This window comes from Myotis yumanensis, unplaced genomic scaffold (assembly GCF_028538775.1).
Source record: "Myotis yumanensis isolate MYYU_CA2020_CCGP unplaced genomic scaffold, mMyoYum1.0.hap1 SCAF_8, whole genome shotgun sequence".
Lineage (NCBI taxonomy): Eukaryota > Metazoa > Chordata > Mammalia > Chiroptera > Vespertilionidae > Myotis > Myotis yumanensis.
In genome coordinates this window covers 85298664-85313874 of record NW_027223759.1, presented here as the reverse complement: position 1 = coordinate 85313874, position 15211 = coordinate 85298664, and the positions used below count along the sequence as shown (strand labels likewise).

The following is a 15211-nucleotide window of genomic DNA, read 5'->3' as shown; positions in this document are numbered from 1 at the left end:
TGCATTCACGGTTACCGCACCCGCTCCGCCTGCACGCGCGCCCACGCAGCTCCCTCCGCGCTCCCGGCCCCGGAGCCACCTCGCGGCCAGGAATAAAGCGCCCTAGGCTGCCGCGCACCCTCCGACTTCCGGTCCGCCCTGGCCCCGCCTGGCCCCGCCCCTGCCCCGCCTGGCCCCGCCCCGCCCCTGGCCCCGCCCCCGGCACTGCCGGGAGGATGTGAGCTCACTCCGCCTCCCAGCTCCCGGCACCACCAGGAAGCGTCCCCCCGAGGTCGCGGCCCGCTCGCTGCCAACGGGCCGGCTGCGGGGTCAGCGGCGCGCCGAGCCGGAGCCGGAGCCGCCCCCACTCCTGCCGGCGCCACACGCAGGAACCGCCTTCGGAGAAGGTATGGAGTGAAGGCGGGCGGCGCGCAGCCCCAGCAGCGCCCGGCTCGGGACCCCGGCAGCCCAGGGCCCGGTCTCGGGGGCGAGGGCGCGCCTGCCACGCCCCCCGCGCTGCCGCCGGCCACGTGACCGCGCGCACGTGCTCCAGCTCCTCGGCGCCGCGGGTCGCAGCCTCGGCCTGGCCGCCCCCGCCGCTGTCCCCGGAGGCGACGCAGGCCGGGCGGGCGGGGAGGACGGTCGGCCCCGGGAGCGTTGGAGACTAAGCGCCTGCCCAGCGGGCTGAGCGGCAGGCCCGGGAGCGAGCAGGGGCCTCGCCATGAACCCCCGGGGCCTGTTCCAGGACTTCAACCCGAGTAAGTTCCTCATCTACGCCTGCCTGCTGCTCTTCTCGGTGCTGCTGCCCCTCCGCCTGGATGGCGTCATCCAGTGGAGCTACTGGGCCGTCTTCGCCCCCATCTGGCTGTGGAAGCTCCTGGTCATGGCGGGCGCCTCCGTGGGTGCGGGCGTTTGGGCCCGAAACCCTCGCTACCGCACCGAGGGCGAGACCTGCGTGGAGTTCAAGGCCATGCTGATCGCCGTGGGCATCCACCTGCTGCTGCTCATGTTCGAAGTCCTGGTCTGCGACCGGGTGGAGCGGGGGACCCACTTCTGGCTGCTGGTCTTCATGCCGCTCTTCTTCGTCTCCCCCGTGTCCGTGGCGGCCTGCGTGTGGGGCTTCCGACACGATCGGTCCCTGGAGCTGGAGATCCTGTGCTCCGTCAACATCCTGCAGTTCATCTTCATCGCCCTGCGGCTGGACAGGATCATCCACTGGCCGTGGCTGGTGGTCTTCGTGCCCCTCTGGATCCTCATGTCCTTCCTCTGCCTGGTCGTCCTCTATTACATCGTCTGGTCCCTCCTGTTCCTGCGGTCCCTGGACGTGGTGGCCGAGCAGCGGAGAACGCACGTGACCATGGCCATCAGCTGGATCACCATCGTCGTGCCCCTGCTCACCTTTGAGGTCCTGCTGGTTCACAGACTGGATGGCCACAATACGTTCTCCTACATCTCCATATTCGTCCCCCTCTGGCTTTCCTTAATCACTCTGATGGCCACCACCTTCAGGCGAAAAGGGGGCAACCACTGGTGGTTTGGTATTCGCAGAGATTTCTGTCAGTTTCTGCTTGAAATTTTCCCGTTTTTGAGAGAATACGGGAACATTTCCTATGATCTACATCATGAAGATAGTGAAGATGCTGAAGAAACATCGGTTCCAGATGCGCCTAAAATTGCTCCAATATTTGGGAAGAAAGCCAGGGTAGTTATAACCCAGAGCCCTGGAAAGTATGTTCCCCCACCTCCCAAGTTAAATATTGATATGCCAGATTAAACTCATCTGTGGGAGTGTCCCTAAATAAGTAGAAACCATACATAACACACCCAAAGTCTACTTACTTTTGCCTCTTTTTCATCCATCCCGATCCTAGAACTGAAAACAGGCTCCAAACACCGTCATCTCCTGCCTTGGAGATTGAGCCTATCGGTGACTCCTCAGTGTATGCCATGGGTAGGGGGTTATGTGAATATATGGCGATGTGCTTGGTGTGTGACGTGTGAGAAAACCTGCTTCCCAGATTGGTGCTTAAAGAGCTAACTGGGAGCAGTAAGTTAAATTGTTTTAGTAGGTCCTCAAATGGAATAATTACACAGCTAAGGCTTTTTTAAAGTGGTACTAGACCTATCAAAAGTATTGTTATAAGGAGTGTTTTTATACACTGCTAGCCTAAAATTGTATTTCAGATTGTGCCTGTTGTGACATAATTGAAAGCAAATGTAAAGACTTCTCTCTCCCATTACCTGTTTTATAAACTTCGTAGTTGTTATTTTTAGTGTTCCTACTGTTAAAATCGTTTTTCTTTGGGCTTTACTGATACTAGTCTTTGATAACCTACTAGGTGAGATATTTTAATGCAGTGAGTCCATACATATATGATATTTATATGACTATTTTAGCACTGTAATATGTTGATTTCTAGTTCTATGCAGTACAAGTATTATGTTAAAGTATTTTTTAAGTTTATATTTGAAGATACATGTCTATTGCGATATTCTTAAAGATTGCTTAAACCAATAATATGTACCCAGTGTAGAAGCTATCAAAGTACTAGGCATGGATATGGGGGTTTAAAATCCCAAGGATCTTAATGCTCAGGTGTTAGGTGACCCAATCTGCAGTTTTCAGTTCTCTCTCAGAAGAAGGGGCCACCATCCTTTGGTACCAGATCATAAAGTGACACTTAATTAGCACTTTTCCCACACAGATAGTAACATATGTTCAGAAACACCTGAAGTAAGCAAGTGGTTGCTCCATTTCTAAGAATTTTACAGTATTAATTGACCATAATATAAAGTATTGCTTGTCATTGGAAGCTTGAGGCAGTGGCTTTAACCAGAAATGGCCAACAGGATCACAGTATTATTTTAAGGTCCATGTTTTTTGATCTGTCAGCAACAGGGAAATAATTTTTCAGGTTTGAAGACAGAATACTATTTCTGTAAGTGCTGGTGAGGTGCCAGAGAATCAGAAGGCAAAAGCCAGGTCCTGGGAGAGTAATGTTCTTCTGACTGAGAACAAGTAAATACTTTCAGAAGGAAGTTAAAATAAAAATGAGTATTGATAATATTCCTGGGGAGAAGACTGGAGGAAATTCACTTTTATTATCAACTTAGTGAAAATCTAAATTGGGCTTCCTGTGAATTATGTAAATAAGTTACCTGGTGAGGGGACATGCTCACTACAGAAGCCAACCCTGGGACCCCAGGGACCTGAGAGCCTGAGGTGCCGCAGCTCAGTTCACTCAGCTGGGACTGAGCCAAGGCCACATGCATGACACGCTGTCCGTCCACACCAGCTGTCACTGTGGAGCAGGCCTGAGCAGCAGTGGATCTAACTTTTCGTAAGCGAGGATTCATTCATCCATTTTTTCAAATATTCATTGAGGACCTGCCTACCTACTCTGGTGTTAGGAAGTGCAGATACCGTGGAGAGCAATTCAAATCTGGCTGCCACCTGCATAAAGAATACAATTAAAAGTGACAAGAAGGTAGGGCCCATCACGGCAGCTGGGCAGCCGGCCTGTGGGAGGTAATAGGCCAAGAGCAGGGTATGCAAAACACACAGGAGGGTGCTGCTGCCCTTGGGGTGATCTCACTTCACCTGGAACTTCAGTCCCATCTTTGTTGTCAGGACCCCAGTGTCCCCTGATTGCCCCTCCATACCCAAGTACTACCTCCGACATGGACCTCGGTAAGGAGGAGCATGTTTCTGGAGGAGCACGTTTCTGGAGGGATCGAAGGGCAGACTTGGGGCAGCGGTGGATTCCCAGTCCCTGGCCACAGTGTCAGGCCAGGGGCTGGTTGGGACCTAGAACAATCTCTCCTGACCTGACCTGCCTTACCTGCTCTACCCCAAGGTGGCTTCGTGTTGGAGAGCCTGTGCCTGAGGGTAATTACAAGCTTTCTCACCCAGCGGGGTCATCCCCCCTGTCAGACCTTTCCTGCTTCAGGACCATTAAGTCACCTGGGAGTGATGGATTATAGAAAGTTGTTTAGTCTGCAAATTAACAGTCTCAGCTGTGCCTGGGGATTTACCTAATTGCCATGTACCTCTGACTCTTCACAGTATTTAGCATGTGTCAAATTTGGTAACTGGTTTCTCCTGTACTCATTATATTTGTATTATTATGACTGTATTAGTCATATTTTGCGGAAAAATATCCTCAGAAATCTCAGTGGCAAACTCTCACCCTCAGGTCTGCAGGTTGGCTGCAGCGGTTACACTACAGGCTGTGGGTCTGACCTAGGTCTCCACAAGGCATCCCTTTTTCTAGTCTGGGTCCCAGGCAAAGGAGTTGCATTCTTTGGGGCACGTTCTTATAGCAGAAGCACAAGAGGCCAAGCCAAAGCCTGCAAGCAAAGATGCAGCCCCTGCTCACAGGTGATGTGTGTCTAGTGTGCATGCTCTGTTGGCCAAAGCACAAGGCCAAGGCCAACCAACCTCAGTGGAGCGGGCCAACACACACCCAAGGGACAGTAACAGTCTGCACAGGTGTTGCAAGATAGTTTTAAAGATGGAAAAGAAAATTTGTGGTCGGTCATGAATGATTTTTCCCCTCTGTTTTACAAGCATTCTATAATTTTGGAAGTTAATTGTTTCGTATTGTAATAATCATTAGAAGAGTAGCTGTGGGGCACAGGGGATAGATTTGAAACGAGATAAGGAAGACCCTGCATTCAGATCCCTTTGTGGACTGGAAGGATACAGGAGGCAGCACACCAGTTTCATGACGGTACTGTACCCAGGGCTTGCAGGATGGAGGGCTTGCAGGATGCCTTAGAAAGGGCAAGCCTGGGCACAGGGACACCAGCTGGGCAGAGATGCCCCAGGAAACTAGGAAGAAGCAGTCTGGACAGGCCGGGCAGCACCCTAAATGAGGAAGGAGGCAGGCCTCAGCCAGCCCTCCCCAGGGGTCTGGATGGCACACAGCATGCCCTGCTGAAGTAAACTGTCGGGAGGATCCATGGCTCAGGCTAACAGGAAGTCTGGGGTCTTGCTAAGCACAGGGATGAGAGACATGCCGCAGGAAACCAGGCGAGGCTGTCCCTCAGGGACCATTGGTGAGGATGCCACATGGCACCACCACCTAAATAGTAAGTGCCCCCGGTGTCACCCCCACTGCCAGCTATTCCTCAGTTGTCTCACCAAGTTAAGGATCCAGGAGGGGGGGGGCGGGGGGGGCATGACTGGGAAGCCTCGGGAATGCGTTCATTCTGCAGCTTCCCGAGCATGGGGAGAGGTGATCTGGCATCTTCAGCTCCAGGAGGAGGCAGGACTCCGCCGGAACGTGCTCAGCAGAGGATTTGCCCAAAAAGGAGGGGTGTCCAGATGCTGGGTAACCACAGACAATGATGGAGTGCGCTACGCTGAGTCCCTTGGCTGTCTGTCTGTCTGATGTACATTCTTCCCGTGTCACACGTCAAAAATCTTGGCCCACCTAGTATGCTACCACCGGCCCCGAGTCACAGCAGGCCTGTCTCTTCTGACGGGAGAAGGGAGACAATCTGAGCTGCTTCATCAACTACTTCATCCAACTCTTAACCTAGGACATTCAGAGGTGTCTTCCTCCTGTGGTTTTGTCATGGTCCTCTCTCTATATTCCAGAATGTGTGCATTAGAGCCAACTACCACCGCATGCCTCCAGTGCGGTCCAAGGACCCCCGGAGTCCACAAAGTCCTCCCCAGCTACACTTCTGGCAGGAGCTGACTTGCTTTGTATTCTCCAACCAAGACAACATACTGCAGCAGGACGAAGACACAGGCAGACAAGGGAGTGCAACCCGTCTATCAGCCAGACATTAAAGCTTCGCAGCGGTACAGACCGATGCCACTCTTCCACTCACGGCTTTTGTTTTTGAAAATTTGGTTATTTTAAATTTTATATAAAGTGAATATGTAATGGGTTGTTTTTAAATGAGGTAATACATTTTTAAAGGTTATTGGCTTTAATTTCTACTGTGGTAAATGTTGATATAACTCACATAAACAGAAGCTCATTGAGGCCCTCAACAGTTTTTAAGAGTGTTAAAGAACTCCTGTGACCAAAACTCTGGGCACTACTGCCCTGTGTTACAGAGGGGGAAGAGAGAGGAAAGAAAATTAAAATGGAATGAAATATGTTAAAATCCACATGACAGCAGGGAAGAAAAATAATAGACCACGGTCCTTGACCATAGGACGGCTTCTCTTCTCTGAGAGAAGCCACGCCCACTGTCCAGCAGAGGACACGCCCACTGGGTGGGTGGGTCATTTAACCCAGTGGGGTAACTCGCACCTCGCACTTCCGTTCCTGGTCCGGAAGCCCTTTGCTGCCTGCGGGTGTCTGTCCTCTGATTTCACCTGGGACGAAGAGGTCTCCTGGATTCTGGCCATAGCCTCCTTCCACTTTGTAGCAGCAGCACTGTTTTCCCTAAGTCCTTCCGAAGGGGGTGGTGCTGGCCGGCGGTTGGCCCTGGCTACCAAGAGGAAGTAGGGATGGACAGTGCTCCCCTAAGCTCACTGGCCACCCTCGCTCCGTCCTCAGGATGTCCTGTTTGTTAAATGCGTCAGAGGGGCAGAGAGGGGAAGTGGTTTTAAAGCCTCCATGACAGCAGCTCAGAGCTCCATGGCTCTGTTCCCAGGCCCTCTGCCGCCGCACTTCCCCTGCGCCTGTCACCATCCTCTCACCCTGTGCCGAGGCCTCAGCCACAGCCAGACCCCCAGGGCCTCATGCTTCCTCCTGGGGCATCAGCCACGCTCCTGTGCACAATCTGGCCTCGCATGGTCTATCACTTCTCTTGTCCCACCCCACACCCCTGCTTGTCCTGTAACAGGGGCCTGCCCTCCTGGACAAGGGCCACCCCACCCTCCTCCTCCTCCACACTGTGACCCTCCTCAGGCCTCACCTCCGCCTGCGCAACTCCCTAGACTAGAGGGCATTCTGGCTGAAGTCCCTCCCCTCTCGGCCACTCTGGCATTTGACCTGGCCTTTCCAGGCTTTAACCAAGGGCAGCGAGTGGTGGCTGGTTACCCAGTGCACCAGCCTGAGCGTGACCTTTCCAGGAAGCCAGTTTCCTGCCTGCCCCCACCACACACACACACTGGGTAACCAGCCACCAATGAGAACAAGGTCTGGGCCCCCTCCTGTTTGTGGCAATGGCCCCAGGCCAGTGCTGATACCCAGCAGGGCTGCCCTGACCTGTCCTCCCAACCTTGACTTCCCACCATCCAGCAAGTTTAATGCCAGGACTCCCTGGTGGGGTGGGGGCGGTCCTGTTTTACTAGTAGTTGTGTGAACATCAACTAAGGTCCTTCCTCTACTCGAGGCCTGGCTTGCCCCTCTCTGTCCGGCTCTGCTCAGTCTCCACTTGGTCCTTCGTCTCTGACCAGCTCTTGTCCCCTTGAACAAGGCACCTGAGCCTGGTCTCCATATTTACCCTGAGGACCAGGCCGGACTCTGCCCCACCCAGGGGTGCACGCTGTGACTCACAGAGGCTCTAAACACGTCAAGCACCCGCCCAAGATCTGGCACATCAAGGCTGCGGACACCTCTCAACCCAAGCCCCAGCTCAGAGGGTCCTACAGGGTTGGAATGTCCCGTCTGGGATCACCTCTGATGCCCACCATCATCTCAAGAGGCTTCAGGCAGAATCCAGGAGTGGGAGGCAGCGCCTCGCCTAGGAGTCCCCAGCGACCAGGGACCCTGCTTGAGGAGCCTGAGCAATGAGAAGGGGCATTTCAGACAGGGTGTGCAGGTTACCCTCCCTAATGGCACCCCCCCAGCCCCGGGGATCTGTGGGGGGGAAAGGCCCAGGACAGAATGCCACAAGGGGAAATAACAGGCAGCCATGTGCCAAAAACACGCAGTCAGTCAGCTCAGGCTGCCATACAAAATGCCACAAACTGGGTGACTTAAACCAAGCAAACGTATTCTCACAGTTGTGGGGGCTGGAGGGCACGATCAGGTGCCAGCATGGCCAGATGCTGTCTGCGCTCTCTCCCTGGCTTGCAGAGGCCACCTCTCACTGCGCCCTCACAGGCAAAGACAGAGAGGGAGCAAGCTCTCAGGTGTCTCGTCTTATAAGGGCACTAGCCCCATCCGGGGGGTCCCACCTTCAGGACCTCATCTAACAGTGATTACCGCTGGCTGAGAGACCACACCATCTTGAAGGGTTTACAAGGGCCTTCTTGGGAGGAGGCTGTGGGGAGTGGCAGCAGTTAGGGGCCCCGCCTCACCACCTGGGCTCATCGTGACCTGGGCCCAAACCCATGTGTACCCCACCCGGACCGCAAGAGCCCACAGAGATCACAACCCAGACCCCGTACAACAGACACTGGCAAGAACTCCATGTGCCTGGTACGCACCCAGCCTGACCCCACGCACCGGACGGGGACCCAGCCTGGACTCTGTGCCACGGCTGTGCAACCACCACTAACCCAGCAGAACTCTCGCCACCGCTACTGGGCTGCCACCGCCGCCCTAGAGCCCAGCTGCTGGGCTCCACCGCCAGGGCTCAGGGCAGGAGCTGCGCTTAAGGCGGGGAGGTGGATGCAGCCACCCCTGGCCTGGACCTATTGAACTGAGGACCTGACAGACAGAAGAGGCTGCCGATCTGCAGGCGAGATGGGAGGCCTGGGATAGCGAGGAGGCGCGGGGCACTGGCTGTGGAGACCGCGGAGTGGGTGCAGCAGTGGAAGCCCGGGCTGAAGTCCCTGGGCAGAGCAGCGCTAGCACCCGCCATCATGCAGCCCGGGACGCTCCTCTGCAGAAAGGGCCACACAGTGGAGCTCAGGGCCAGCGAACTGGAGGGGTCTGAGGACACACCCAGCAATGAATCTGCAGGCCCTCTATTTCTCGGGGGAACTCATGCTGGTGAGCAGGAAAGGGGCTGGACAGTAGATCCAGGAAGGATGGTCATCCCTGCCCACCTGGCAGACAGGGGAGGTCCCCTCCTTCCCACCTGCAAAACAGCTGCTTCTCACCCGACTGCAGCGACCTGAGGCAAAGGGGAACAGTCCAGGGCAGGAAATCTGTGCCCCTGCAGGTGACAGAGAGGAGCTGCCAGCAAACCAGGCAGAGCTGAGGCATTCGAAAGAGAGGAAGTCCCCGCTACAAACTACTGGCACCACCCCCAACACGAGTCTCTTCAAACCATCCCGACCAAGACCAGGACACGCTGGCAGAGCCCAGCTCCGTGGGGGGAGGGAGAACAGCTCAGAACAGGGACAATCAAGGCGTGAGACTCGAGGCAGACCCAGCCTCTGGGCTAAGGAGTCCCTGGACTACTAGGGGCTTCAACTTTTTGGACCTCAATCAGGTTGCCCAGGGCCAGAAAGGGATAGTGACTCACATTCACCTGCACCAGAGAAGCTCCCAGGAGGCCAAGGATAGACACACCAAGGGACCAGATTCAACAACATCAGAGCAAAATCCAGCAAACCTCACAAATAGTGGACCCAGAGGTGTTCGAGTGTGTGAATATGTGTGGTTTTGTCTTTTGGTGTGTGTGTGTGTGTGTGTGTGTGTGTGGCTTTTTGTTGTTATTTGTTTGTTTTTCCCCCTTTTTTTCTTTTTCTCTTTTTCCTTTGATTCTATTCTCCTTTTCTCTCTTCTTATTATTAATTTTTATTATTTTATTTTTCTCTTTTTTCCTCATTTTTCCATTTTACTTTTCTATCTATATCTTAATATATCCATTACTACTATGTATTAAATTAATTATTCATTTATTTTCTGTTTCCCTTTCTTTTTTCTTTCTATACTAGTTCTTTTAGTTTCCTGCTTGCTTCCATATGGCCATTTTTTTCTTCTTTCTCCACTTTTCTTTATATCCCCCCTAAGTCTTTGGTCATGCATCTTTTAGTATTCTTTTTCTTTGCTTTATTTTCTCTTCTATTTCCTTCCTACTCGTTCCTGTTGTTGTTGTTGCACCGTGTGGCTTGATTTTGATGGTGTTTTTGGTTGGGTCCTGTGGCGTCTTGTTCTGTTCTGTCAGCACCTATGTAACAGCTGGCACGGCGGTGTTGGGGTTGAGCCTCACTGTCAGCAAGTCAGAGGGGAGCTCACGCCCACAAATGGGACATCGACAATCAAGTCCCAGTTACAACAGGAGAGCCCAGATAATGCACACAGGGGCATTCCTAGAGCATCCAGCTCAGGTGAACAAAGAGACTGCACCACTGGACCGCTCAAGACACTTTCTACATAAGACCAGTCACAAAGACTGGGAGACATAACAGTTCTGCCTAACACATAGAAGCAAGTACAAACAGACAAAGAAATGGAGAGACAAAGAACAACCCCCAAATGAAAGAATCATACTAAAGGGAATGATTCACCAAGAAAATATAACCCTTGTAAACAGATATGCACCCAAGATAGGAGCAGCCAAATACTTTAAAATAACTCTTGATGGACTTTAAGGGAGTGATTGACAGCAATATAGTCATAGTAGGGGACTTTAAAACCCTCTAACATTCCTGGGTAGACCTTCCAGACCAAAGGGGAAAAAAATCAAGAAGGAAACAGAGGCTTTAACTGACACACTAGATCAGATGGATCTAACTAATAGTTACAGTACATTTCATCCCAAAGCAACAGTGTACATTCTTCTCAAGTGCACATGGAACATTCTCAAAGACAGACCACATGTTAGAACAAAACAAGTCTATATCAATTCAAGAAGATTGATAGCATACCAAGCATCTTCTGAGATCACAATGGCATGAAGTTAAAAATCGACAACAATAAAAAAACCTAAAAAACCACTCAAATACATGGAGGATAAATAGCATGTTATTAAACAATGAATGGTTTACCAATGTGATCAAGCAAGAAGTTATAAACTTTCTGGAAACAAATGAAAATGAACAAGCAATCACCCAAAACCTATGGGACACAGCGAAAGCAGTCCTGAGAGGGAAGTTCATAGCGCTACAGGCCTACCTCAAGAAACAAGTAAAAGGACTAATAAGCCACCTAACCTTACAACTAAATGAATTAGAAAAAAGAAAAACAACAACAACAACAAAAACAACAAGAAAAGCCCAGAGGAAGTAGAAGGAAGGAAATAATAAAGATCAGAGTGGAAATAAATGAAATAGATACTAAAAAACACCGTACAAAAGATCAATAAGCCCTAGCCACTTTGGCTCAATGGATAGAGCATTGACCTGAGGACTGGTGGTCCCAGGTTCTGGTCAAGGGCACATGCCCAGGTTGCAGACTTGATCCCCAGGAAGCTGCATGCAAGAAGCAGCCAATCAAGGATTCTCTCTCATCACTGACATTTCTATCTTTCTCTCCCTTTCCTCTCTGAAATCAATTAAAAAATAAAATTAGCCGAAACCGGTTTGGCTCAGTGGATAGAGCGTCGGCCTGCAGACTGAAAGGTCCCAGGTTCGATTCCGGTCAAGGGCATGTACCTGGGTTGCGGGCACATCCCCAGTAGGAGATGTGCAGGAGGCAGCTGGTCGATGTTTCTCTCTCTCATCGATGTTTCTAACTCTCTATCTCTCTCCCTTCCTCTCTGTAAAAAATCAATAAAATATATTTAAAAATAAATAAATAAAATAAAATTATATATATATATTAAATCAATGAATCCAAGAACTGGTTCTTTGAAAAGATGAACAAGATTGATGAACCCCTAGCCATACTCATTAAGACAAAAAGAGAGAGGACCCAAATAAATAAAATCAGAAATGAAAGAGGCGATGTAACAATGGACACCACAGAAATACAAAGGATTATAAGCAAATACTATGAACAACTATTTGCCAACAAACTGGACAACCTGGGCAAAATGGACAAATTCCTAGAAACATACAATTTTCCAAAACTCAATCAAGAAGAATCATAAAACCTGAATAGGCCAATTACAACTGATGAAATTGAAGCAGTAATTCAAAAACTTCCAGCAAACAAAAGTCCTGGACCAGATGAATTTACAATGAATTTTACCAAACATTCAAAGAAGAACTAACACCTAGCCTCCTTAAACTATCCCAAAAAACTCAAAGGGAATGAATACAGCTCTTTTGACGAAGCCAGCATTATTCTAATTCCAAAATCAGATAAAGACACTACAAAGAAGGAAAATTATAGGCCAATATTCCTGATGAACACAGATGCTAAAATCATCAACAAAATATTAGCAAATCGGATCCAGAAATATATTAAAAAGATCATACACCATGATCAAGGGGGATTTATTCTGGGGATGCAAGGCTGGTACAATATTCATAAATCAATAAATGTGATACATCACATAAACAAATTGAAAGGTAAAAATCACATGATCATATCAATAGATGCAGAAAAAGAATTTGACAAAATCCAACACCCTTTTTTTGATAAAACCTCTCAGTAAAGTGGGATTAGAGGGATCATACCTCAATATAATAAAGGCCATATATGATAAACCTATAGCCAACATAATACTCAATGGGCAAAAACTAAAAGCATTTCCTTTAGGAACAGGAACAAGACAAGGATGTCAGCTTTCACCACTCTTATTCAACATAGTATTGGAATCCTAGCCACAGCAATCAGACAAGAAGAGATAAAAGGCATCCAAATTGGAAAGGAGGAAGTAAAACTGTCATTATTCACAGATGACATGATATTGTATGCAGAAAATCCTAAAGACTCCATCAGAAAACTACTAGACTTAATAAATGAACTCGATAAGGTAGCAGAATACAAAATCAATATCTGGAACATTCAGTCTGGACCCCTTGGAAGAGCAGCTTGCATGCACTTGGAAGATTTGACCTTCTAACCAGGTTACCCACCTTTGTTTGTTCTTTTAATCCTCACCCGAGGATATTTTTCTGTTAATGTTTAGAGAGAGTGGGGGAGAGTGGGAAAGGCATAAATAATCGATGTGAGAGAAACACATCAGTTGCTTGCCTTCTGCCCAAGCCCGGACCAGGGCCAGGCTGGGTAGGAGCCAGCAATTGAGGTAGAAATTAACCTTAGACCAGTGGTCTCAACCTTCCTAATGCTGCGACCCTTTAATACAGTTCCTCATGTTGTGGTGACCCCCAATTTCATTGTTACCAATTGAACATAATTAAAGCATAGTGATTAATCACAAAAACAATATGTAATTATGTATGTGTTTTCCAATGGTCTTAGGCCTTTCCATCCGCTGGTCCAGGCTCTATCCACTGAGCCAAACCAGCTAGGGCTGAGCATGTCTTTTTAAAAAGAAAGAAAGAAAAAGGAAAGATCCTAAAATTTGATAGTGGTAATTGTTAGATTGTACAACTCTGAATATTAAAAACCACTGAATTGTAAATTTTATTTTATTAATTAAATCTTTATTGTTTATATTTAAAAAATAGACTTAATAAATGAATTCGATAAGGTAGCAGAATACAAAATCAATATCCATAAATCAATGGCATTTTTATACACCAATAATGAACTCCCAGAAAGAGAAACAACAACAACAAAAAATACTATTCACCATTGCAACAACAAAAAAATAAGATACCTAGGAACAAACTTAACCAAGGAGGTAAAAGACCTGTACTTGGAAGACTATAAGACATTAGAAAAAAGAAATAGAGGAATATACAAATAGAAATGTATACCATCTTCATGGATTGGAAGAATTAACATTAAAATATCTATACTACCCAAAATAATCTGTAGATTCAGTGCAATCCCTATTAAAATATCAATGGCATACTTCACAGAACCAGAACAAATACTCCAAAATGCATATGGAACCATAGAAGTCCCTGAAGAGCTGCAGCAATCTTGAGAAAGAAGAACAAAGTTGGAGGGATCACGATACCAAACCGTACTACAAAGACATTATTACCAAAACAGCCTGGTACTGGCACAAGAACAGGCATATAGATCAATGGAACAGAACAAAGACCCCAGAAATTGAACCACACCATTATGGTCCAATAATATTTGACAAAGGGGGCAAGCGCATACAATGAAGTCAAGACAGTCTCTTCAATAAATAGTGTTGGGAAAACTGGACAGACACATGCAAAAAAATGAAACCATTATCATTTTAAAATTATCATTTGTTCTGGTTCTGTGAAGTATGCCATTACCACCAACTTACACCACACACAAGAATAAAGTCAAAATGGATACAAGACTTAAATGCAACACATGAAACCATAAAAATCTTAGAAGAAACCATAGGCAGTAAAATCTCAGACATCTCACATAGCGGAATTTTTGCGGGTACATCAGCTAGGGCAAGAGAAACAAAGGGATGAGGGACAGGGACAAGGCGGCAGAGGGAGGAGCCGCCTGAAACTCTGCCTCCAGGTTATCATCAGCCTCGCCCTCTTGCTACTGATGGAAGTTTGCAGAGTTGGGCTGAGCCCCTGCCAGGCCCAGGGTGAACTTGCGCGCCCAGCCCAGCACCCTCTCTGCTGGGTCCCACTGAAGGTCAGAAGGTCCAGCTCCTCCCGAAGTGTCAGCTTGGCACCACCTCCGGGAAGCCTTCCTGGCCGCTCCTGCCGCCTGGAATGGGTGAGGTCACTGGCTTCCCCATCTCCTAGCGCTGCGGAGGAACCACGTCTGTCTCCTTCCAGGGCGGGACCTCCCCCGGGGCTAGGCCACCACTGCGTCCCGCGCAGGGGAGGAAGACAGAGAGAGCAGGAGGGGTGAGGCTCCCAGGCACCTCCTCCCTGCCCGGGGGAGACACTGGGCAGCTGGCACCGAGGCCGGGAGGTCGGGCAAGGGTGTGAGAAGCACCCCGACGCCCTCGGCAGGAGTCGGGCATAGCCGCCAGGGCAGGGCAGCCGCAGGGCGTGGCACCGCGAGGGCAAAGTTCCTGATGCCCCGGGAGGAGATGGGCAAAGGCCAAGCAGAGCCACTGACACACGTGCCGGGCACAGCCAGGGCCTCCGGAGCGTGTGGCCCTGATCGGAGGGCGCGGGAGCTGCAGCAGGCACGGATCCAGAGCAGGGCTCGCTGCTGCCACCCCAGAGGCCCCTGAGAGTTTGGCTCCCCGACGCAGCGACAGAACAAAACCCAGCGCCCTCAGCGTGCCCTGGGCCTTCCACCTCCCACACCGAGGCCTGGCCAGGGCGACACAGACCCTCCCACCAGGCGGGCCACTCTGGGGCCGAGGCCTGGGCTGGCCTCTGACCACTGTGGAGCCGCCGGAAGGGGCAGCCCACTCTTCCCGGGCGCCCTGGCTGCCTGTCTCCGTGCCACTCTCCACCCCCACACCTCCCTCCCTGCCCTTTCCCCCTGCAGAGGGGACA

The 15211-nt window shown here is 50.1% G+C and overlaps 1 protein-coding gene across 1 annotated transcript; it reads left to right on the top strand.

The window, feature by feature from the left end:
* Positions 1-254: 254 nt before the first annotated feature.
* On the top strand, positions 255-5919 carry TMEM185B (transmembrane protein 185B). The gene has a single exon (XM_070423149.1). It carries the CDS (start codon positions 701-703, stop codon positions 1751-1753), a length of 1053 nt encoding a protein of 350 aa, XP_070279250.1. The 5' UTR covers positions 255-700; the 3' UTR covers positions 1754-5919.
* The last annotated feature ends 9292 nt before the right edge of the window (positions 5920-15211 follow it).

Excerpts from the sequence above, each read along its gene's own strand:
- TMEM185B (XM_070423149.1), top strand. The coding sequence starts at position 701 with ATGAACCCCCGGGGCCTGTTCCAGGACTTCAACCCGAGTAAGTTCCTC.